General features: G+C 47.3%; 1 protein-coding gene across 1 annotated transcript; it reads right to left on the reverse strand.

Annotated features, from left to right (window-relative positions):
• Nucleotides 1-1,630: 1,630 nt before the first annotated feature.
• LOC147688835 (uncharacterized) lies at nucleotides 1,631-6,476 on the reverse strand. The gene is made up of 2 exons (XM_086939978.1): nucleotides 5,753-6,476; nucleotides 1,631-2,256 (listed from the first exon to the last, which is right to left on the reverse strand). The coding sequence occupies exons 1-2, from the start codon at nucleotides 6,474-6,476 to the stop codon at nucleotides 1,631-1,633; spliced, it is 1,350 nt and encodes a 449-aa protein (XP_086796104.1).
• Between the last annotated feature and the right edge of the window lie 3,109 nt (nucleotides 6,477-9,585).

Genomic DNA, 9,585 nt, shown 5'->3' on the forward strand with positions numbered 1-9,585 from the left:
TTACTCATGCCCAAAGAACCACCTTAGAGAAAGTGCAAAGAACAAGATACTCAGGGGGCAAGTGGCACCTGCAAAATTAGACGCAGGTAGTGAGCAATGGCGATCATGTAAAAATCCCATTGGGTGATATTGGTGGGCACACTGGGGATGATGGATGGAGCTATTGGGTCACTCCCTCTGCTTCAGCGGCTATGCTAGAGAAACCCTCAATGGTGATTAGCCGCGCTGTACAAATCCTGCTTGATTAATTGATTGATTGGTTGATTGATCGATTGATTGAGTTCTGTGGATAAGAGGCAGCTTGGGTAAGCTCTCTTCAGGCATTTAGTGCCTGGGCTGTCCTTCACGTTTCTTATACAAGACAACAAAGCAAAATATAAAAGATGGAAAAGCAGTTAAGTATTTTGACCTTATCACTAAAGCTACAAGGTAAAGTCAATGGCACATCGCCCAGAATAATCCAGACCCATACACAATGAGACAACACCACTGGATAGCATAAAAGGCCACGTTTTATTCCATAGATCAGGCAATTTTTATATCCATAAACCAATAAACAGTTGTAATTTTCACTTGTCTTCAAAACCAATGAATTTGCATATTATGCCAAAACCATAACCTTTCTTTTGCACTTGTTTGTTTATAACGGTATTGTTCCAAACCAATATAACTTACTTTTCGTTGAAATCACCCCCATGTTTCGAAATCTTTTCACTTTCCCTCTTTCTTTCTTTTTCCCCCATCTTGTACCTCCCACCACCCTCTCTCCTGAAGGACGGTCAAGTCCGCTCTAAATCTTGACCTCCCCCTATTCCGCCAAATTCAGCTAATAGGATACACAACCATTGCCTGACCTAATGTGGCATCTTTCTTGTTTGACATATCTAATGTTCATAAGTAACTTTGTTAACAGTATACAATTTATTATTTAACATTTTATCAACAGGGGTGGGTGGGCGGGCCTCGCCGAAAAACGCTCCTGCCTCAACTACGGAGCCTAAACGGCGCTCCTGACTAACTCCTACGCACTGCCTCGCGCGCGCTGCCCTGCCTAACGCGTCATCGCTCTGGGTCTGTACCACCGGGCGAAAATCCGCGGGGGGAGACTGCTTCGCTCTGCTCCCCCCGAGGATTACATCGCCCAGAATAATCCAGACCCATACACAATGAGACAACACCACTGGATAGCATAAAAGGCCACGTTTTATTCCATAGATCAGGCAATTTTTATATCCATAAACCAATAAACAGTTGTAATTTTCACTTGTCTTCAAAACCAATGAATTTGCATATTATGCCAAAACCATAACCTTTCTTTTGCACTTGTTTGTTTATAACGGTATTGTTCCAAATCAATATAACTTACTTTTCGTTGAAATCACCCCCATGTTTCGAAATCTTTTCACTTTCCCTCTTTCTTTCTTTTTCCCCCATCTTGTACCTCCCACCACCCTCTCTCCTGAAGGACGGTCAAGTCCGCTCTAAATCTTGACCTCCCCCTATTCCGCCACACAGGAAAAACCTTGGATTTTTCCTGACCCCACCAACAAACCCAAACCATTCTTATCATAGTATGTTGTTACTCATGTCAGTTTGCTTTGCCCTTGCTCTCTTTTTTTTTTTTTTTTTTTTACTCTTCCCTTCTAGCAGACACCCACAGATCAACTTTCAAACATTTTGATAGCATGTCTCTGATCTCCAGTATGTAATACGCCATCCCCAACTGTGTTAAGTGGACACCGTCTTCCCTAAACAGATGGCCGTCTTTTCCAGTGATGCTGTCATGTGCAATTGTCTGGATCCCTAAACCCACACAGAAGATCTTCATAGCCCTGTTTACCTTTTTTCTGGCCTTTTCCATGGCGGCCTGACTCCTTGCATTTTTCCATTGCTGCCTAAAAACAAATTCAGTCCATACTAGACTGGTCCCTAGCCAGTTGTTAGAAACCACAGCTAAATCTAATTGCATGGCTTTGATTATGCTTAGCCCCGATAAAGCCACTAGGTCATTTTCCCCTAGATGGAGAATGAGCATATCAGGACCGCCTCTGTCATACCTTATCTTAGCCAATAGAGGAAACAAGTTCTCCCAGCGCATACCCCCTTTACCGCACCAGTAAAGTTCATGTCCAGCGCTGGGGATACCAAGGTTCCTTCCATAGATTTGATGATCCGCAAAGATCGCTGCCCACTTCACAAATGAGTGTCCCACGATCCAGATTTGTTTTTGGGCCGGATTCAAACCCCGAATGTCTCCTAGATGAAAGAAAACAGACCCAATAAGAAAAACTCAACATACAACTTTATGCTTAACAACTTCTAGTTTGGACTACTGTCCATGCTTCTTCTACAGCATATGTGCTGGTTTTTTTTTATTTTATTTTTTATTTTTTTACATAGCGTGCACAGCAGTTAGAACTCCACCTTCCTATCCTTTTGATCGCATTCCAACCCAAACCCAAACAGGCTGCTTCAGACGCTGCTCCTATACGAAATGAATGTGTTGCATAATTCATTGGATTGAAGCCTAACAATAAAAGTGTTCTTCTCATGACTACCAGCAGCTGGTGACTCGAAAGCTTACCGCCTGCCTCGTGCACAAAGATTGGTCCACCCCGAACACCTGTAAAAAACTGAAAATCCTTCCACTCTTGTACTGGGCAACAACCTTGTATGTGAGTCACATTTAGGTGTATCCACACCCCTTGCCCCAATTGATCTGTTTTTGATTTGCCTAACCATATTTTCAAAGTGTCACCTTCCAAGCACACATCCCTGCCACATAAGCCGCAATCATTCTTTAAACCTAAAAGTTCAGAAACTCTAAAAGCTCCAAAAAAGAGCCATATCATTACCAATCTAAAAAGCTTAATTTCATGAGCGTTGTAACAAGCTTTGTGTAAGTACCCCAACATACGTTGAAGCAATTCAAATGTTATTGGCGCTCTTGTGTGTGAGCTTGACGCCTTCACCCTCTGCAATCCCTTCAAAACTCTCTTCACCAATATATGGTTATTTGGATCCCGGCCCCAATACAATTGTCCGTAGAAGGAAATCCCCGCTAGCTTACCCGCTATGGTGTTATGTGGCAAACCCCTGTCAATTAAATGTAAAACAAAATCAAGTATGAGGGGGATATACATCTCTTCTCTTTGTACAAAGTTATAAGTGTCAACATAACTTAGAAATTCATGCCATGCCAGCATATAACTTCGTTGAGTGGATGACGCTATTGAGTTCTCCACCAGCCGTAGTATCCTCATTCCCCTAGAGCCCAGATGCTGATAGGTACCGATGATTTCTTGACTGCTGCTCCCGGGGCCAGCTCGTGAAATCTGTCCCACTGGGAACGAGAGAGCGCATCAGCAATTGAGTTATTGATACCTGCAATGTGTGCTGCGCGAAAAACAATGTTCAGACGCAGACTTAACAGCATGAAAGCCCTCAAAAGGCCTAGCACCCTCCTGTCCTTAGCTTTCTGTCTGTTTATTAAGTGAACAACTGACAAGTTGTCTACATGAAAAAGGATTGTTCTGTTGCTAAGCTCTTGGCCCCATACCTGCAAAGCCACTAAAAGGGGAAAAAGCTCCAAAAACGCTATACTGCGACCTTGGGAAATCCATTCTTCTGGCCACCGCTCAGCGCACCAGCGCCCATCCCAAAAAATGCCAAATCCATGTAAACCTGACGCATCTGAGTACATTTGCACCTGCCACTTCATACTTTCTTCGATGAACAACAGTGGCACTCCATTGAAATCCGCTAAAAATAACAACCAAATCCTTAAGTCCTCCTTTATGTTTTTGGTGAGCCTGATTCTATGGTGAGGTCGAGTTGCTCCTGACATGGCCATACCCAACAACCTGCAGAAAGTCCTTCCTGCCCTCACTACTCTGCACGCAAAGTTCAGGTATCCTAATAGTCTTTGTACTTGCCTGAGTTGTAATTTGTCTACTTGAAGGGCCTCTTGAATACATGACCTAATTTCCTCTAACTTCTTCTTAGGAAGTCGTGCCACCATTTCCACTGTATTGATCTCTATTCCAAGAAAAGTAATCTGTGTGCTGGGCCCCTCTGTTTTGTCTCGTGCCAAAGGCACCCCAAATGCTTCTGCCATATTCTGAAAAATTTGTAACGCCCTCTCACAATGTCCGGACTTCGCCAGTCCCATAAATAAAAAGTCATCAAGGTAATGGCACACTTTGCCTACCCTACACTCTTGCTGAAACACCCACTGTAGAAATGAACTAAACAATTCAAAAAGGGCACAGGAAACTGCACATCCCATAGGTAAAACCTTGTCAAAATAAAAATAACCATTCAGCTGCATGCCCAAAAGCTCAAAATCTAGGGGGTGTATCGGTATTAATCGAAAAGCAGATTGAATGTCGCATTTTGCAAGCTCGGCCTGATCTCCTAAACTTCGTACCATTTTTATAGCCTCGTCCACTGTAGTGTACGAGACTGCTGAGTCCTCATCAGCAATAAAGTCATTAATGGAACTACCCTCCGGCCACGAAAGGTGTTGAATCATGCGGAATTCGCCCGCCGCTTTTTTGGGGATTACCCCTAGCGGCGACACCATGAAATGAACAAACGGCATCTCCTCAAAAGGCCCAGCTACTCTGCCTAAGCCTACTTCCTCACCCAGCTTCCTGCCCACCACCTCCGGGAAATCTCTAGCAGACCTCAAATTCTCCGCCCAACGCCTGTATCTGGGGCCCTGGTAACGAATTCGAAATCCCTCCTTAAACCCCCAATAAAGTTTGGCAGCCGCCTCGCTGTTCGGGTACCTGTCCAGCCAAGGGATGAGCAATTCCCATTTAATTGGGGTAAAAGCCTTTTGGTATAGGAGGGAGTGGAGCTCCCCTGCCCCTGGCTGCCTGGATTTGTGGTTGTGGGGTATGCTCGGTTGTGTCTGCTGCAGGCGTAAGGCATTGAAATAGCATATGTCTGCCTCCGCACTGGGAACATTCGTGTTTGAATCTACAATATGGCCGGTTACAATACCCCCTGTTGTAGTTCCAGCAGGAGCCCAATCCGCTTGTATGCCCCCTTGTGACAGTCCCCGCCCCTCCCTGGGCGGCGCGCCCTGGAAAGGGCCGGTACGCCACCGGCAAACCACTAGCTGTGTGGGTGGTTTCCGATAGCTGAGAGGATGACATCCATTGCAACCATAATTCTGTGTCTATATCACCCCAAGGTTTTGAAGGGTTCATGCTCATCCTGGCCCTGAACTCCTCGTCATAATTTAACCAGGAAAAACCACCAAAATGCATGTGGGCCTTGCGTACCACATCCATGTACTTAAAGAGTGAAACTGCCCTTTCCGGATATTTTTCACAATAAATGCTGGAGAAAATTAAAAATGCCGACGACCAATTGTCTATATTTCTCGGCACCCTGGGGCGTCTTGCCAGTTCTAATTCTTCCTCCTTGGACCCTTCTCTAGATTGGACATCTCTGTGTAGCAAACGGAAAACATCTACGTAGTCATGTTGCCATATCTTTTGTTTTGTCTTGTGAGACAGGTGAGTACCTAGCGGCATTGACACACCCATGTATGGCAGCCTACCTGGCACAGGTGAACTATCTTCCGCGTGTTCTAGACTAATGTAGTGGGCTGACTTACCAACCTGTCCACTTGCCTGTGCGGGCGCCGCTTTACTGTGTATTTGCGGTACCTTGTCCTGAGCCTTTTCACCCCTAACCTGTGAAGAGACATCCCATGCCCCCCACCAACGTGGCTTACCCTTGGGAAGCTGTTCCTCGCGTCGTCTCAGTTCTTCTTTAGAGATCCGCTCGAGATTCTCCTTCTGTACTCCAGAGTCCCCATCTTCATCTTGAACCTGTAACGATTGAACAGAGCTTGTTGTCCCAGCCCCCCTCCCAGGGCCCACTGCTACAGCTGATTGTCCCTTTTGAAAACTTCTCAGTTGTTTACTAACATTTCGCTCCTCTAATTGCTGTGGAAATGTCGCTATTCTCTCCCTTGTGCCTTGTGGAGCGAAGATTTGGCTGCTTCCTCCCGGACGCTCACCATCTCCTACACCCCCATCATAAATGTCCCAATCAAAAACAGGCTCTCGCTCCAAAAACCTGTCCGCCTGTTGTGGATCCGCCATAAATTCCACATTAAAACCACCCTGGTCAGTGGCCGCTCTGTCCTTCGCAAATTCCTTACCTTTCGCTCTCCTGCTACCTGTCGTATTCGTGGTCTGACCTTGCTCCGCTCCAGAGCCACCTGACACCTTATCTGCCCCGTCTACTAGAAGTACCTTGCTGCTGGGCTTCCTTACTTCCCTATGTTTCCGCTGTGCGTCAGCAGTGGAGGCATGTTCTACCCACACCCACTGTCCTGATAAACTGCGGCCCAACTCTGTCTCATCTGGCGCAAAAACTAATGGTGCCTGGCGCGCCTCTGGAAAAATATATTCTCTGTTGAATCTGGTGTGCTCCAGCCCATTATCGTACATGTATTGGATAAATTCGTCTTGGCCTTGCTCTGCCAAAACCGCATCTCTAATCTGAGAAACCTCCCCATCTTCCTGTGGCAGCAAGCCTACCTGCCCTGTTGTGAAAAACTCAGAAAGGTCCTCAGTGGGGGGGTCTGAAAGTCCAAAAACAACTTCTGCATCCTCAAAGTCCTGTTCCCTGGGCCTGGACGGGGCGCGTGGTACAGTCATAATTGTGCAGGCGCCCCCCGCAGCCTCCTCATCACTGCCACTCGAATAATCCACTAGCGGCTGGGGCTGGGGAGGCTGTGTAACTAAGGCAGGGAGGGGGGGGGTACAAATAGGGCCAACTATTTCTTTGCGGCCCTCAAAGCAATGTTGGCCTGTAAATACTGGCACTGGCCTGGGGCGGGGCGGCCTGACTGTAGCTGCTCTGGCCTGTCTGCCCCTGCCCGCCCCCCCTCGCTGGGTGCTTGTGTCAAGCCCACCCACCTCAAAAACCTCCCTCCCAAATGGGGGAGTAGCCAACTCACCCGGCAGCCTGACCACACAGCCAGTCCCTCGTAGCAATGCAGGGGATAAGGAGCGGGAAGACTGACCCCTCCACAGACCTGCTTGCCGGACGTTCCCCGCTGCCTGCCGGGCCCCTCTGGCTGACCGCGCTCTCCTCGGACCTTTCCTCGTGGCTGACGTCTGCCTGCACGCATCAATGGCTCTCTTGACTCCGTTCGCCGCCTGTCTCCTCGGGGGTCTGTGAGGTGGAGGGGAGTCAGCTGCGTCGCCGGTGCCTGCCGCCAAAAGGTCACTCCTGCCAGCTGCCGCTATGACGCGGAGCGCCTCCTGCAGTGCCTCTTGCGTAATCATGTCCGCCCTGAATTTGTGAAATAAATGCCTGCAATTCAAGAGGAATGGCCCGCCTCGCCGAAAAACGCTCCTGCCTCAACTACGGAGCCTAAACGGCGCTCCTGACTAACTCCTACGCACTGCCTCGCGCGCGCTGCCCTGCCTAACGCGTCATCGCTCTGGGTCTGTACCACCGGGCGAAAATCCGCGGGGGGAGACTGCTTCGCTCTGCTCCCCCCGAGGATTACAATGTACACATCCAAGGAAAGATGTGGGTTTGCCACACACAAACCCACTAAGCAATGCATAAAAAGTAAAATGCGGCACAGCCAATGGTTGAAGGGGGCTCAGCCGAACTTATCCCTCTGTCACTATAATTCTTTTTATATTTTTTTAAAGAGTTGTTGACATGATCTCTCACAAGAAATAGACACAGCTGTCTGCATCGCGACCTAAGACAGGCCGATTGGGAGAGGAACGGATTAACTCTATCCTCTTTATAAATGTAAGCAGCCCGTCCCGACGTTGTCCGGGTATGAATTGCTGCCGGCCAGTAGTATATTGTTTTGTAGGATTTCGTTTTGATAGCATTTCTTATCTGTGACAGGCCTGTGAAATGCTCCGATTCACAGTGCACTGCTGATGCACTTAAGAGTGCGCGTTCAGTAGTGTGTGAACTCGAGTTTCCCTACTTTATTGTTCCTTGCAATATTATATAGCGCAAACTCGACAAACATGGCATGAGCACAATTTACATTACAGAAGAACACATTCATTTGTGGTAGGCACGGGGAGACAAAGCGATTTGCCAGAAATCACAGGATGTTGAGCTGATGCCGAGATTCGAATGTAGCGCCCCAGCTCTAAAGTTCGCAATTCTGGAACTTGTGGCAGGAGCTGTGTTAAAAGTGTATGTCGGTGCTGGCCATCAATGAGAGAGACCTGTGCATTTTTCAAATGGGTGGTGAAAAAACATGAGTATGTTGCTGGAGATGTGGGCCGCCGTGCCACCAATGTACTTACCGGGGAAGGGTAAACACCCATTATTCCGCAACTTTCTTTCTGCATACCACCACTCCGCATACTTTCATTACGAAAATACCATGACTCCGCAATGCCATTATAACGCATGGCATTACATTTTATATCCTTTTACCACGCATACATTTACAACGAAATTCGTTGTAAATGCATGAATGGTAAAAGCATGGATAAGGTAAGTATGGGTATAGGGGTATATGGTTTGGGGTACTGAGGTATATGTTTTGGGGTGTTTGGGTATTTTAAGGGTTCAGTTATAGTTTTATGTCATGGGGTGCAGGGCTAGTTTTAGGGTTTAGGGATAGGTATGGGTTTTGGAGTACAGGGGTATTTTTAGGGTTCAGGGCTACGTTTGGTTTTTGGGGTATGGGGGCATTTTTAGGGCTCAGGGGTAGGTTTGGGTTTTGGGGTACAGGGGTATTTTTAGGGTTCAGGGTTAGTTTGGGTTTTGGGGTACAGGGGTATTTTAAGGGTTCAGGGCTAGGTTTGGGTTTTGGGGTACAGGGGTATTTTAGGGTTCAGGGGTAGGTTTTGGATTTGGGGTACAGTTGTATTTTTAGGGTTCAGGGCTAGGTTTGGGTTTTGGGGTACAGGGGTACTTTTAGGGTTCAGGGGTAGGTTTGGGTTTTGCGGTACAGGGGTATTTATAGGGTTCAGGGCTAGGTTTGGGTTTTGGGTTACAGGGATATTTTTGGGGTTTAGGGATAGGTTTGGGTTTTGGGGTACAGGGTATATTTATAGGGTTAAGATGGGTTAGTATTTACGGGTGTTGGGGTATTTTAAGGAGTAAGGGTGTGGGTTATGATTATGGGGTGCAGGGGTATTTAAAGGGAGCAGGGTGGGATTAGCACACGATATGAGACATGGCATGAAGGGCGGAACGTACCACACGCCCCCAGCGTTTGTCACGCCCCCAGCACACGCTCACAGCACAACGCAGACACGCCCACAAGGGACTACTTTGCTGGCACGGTTCTTTTACCTTTTGAATGTATATGGTGGGCGTCTGCATAGCCTATGTCCTTCTGCTGCCACTGCCCTTTCCAACGCTGTATTGAGTGTTGTGATTGGTGCTGTGGTTCCTGAGATTACCCGCCTCAAAGGTTTGGGCTCTCTCTTTATTATATTAGTATGGATATCATTAGGTACTGCCTGAAGTAAAGAGAAATCCTCAATTGGAGATTGGAGTTGTCGGATCGTGATGACGACTTGATCAATCTTAAACCTGGTCTACAAATGTTGAGGG

This window comes from Lissotriton vulgaris, chromosome 10, assembly GCF_964263255.1.
Source record: "Lissotriton vulgaris chromosome 10, aLisVul1.2, whole genome shotgun sequence".
Lineage (NCBI taxonomy): Eukaryota > Metazoa > Chordata > Amphibia > Caudata > Salamandridae > Lissotriton > Lissotriton vulgaris.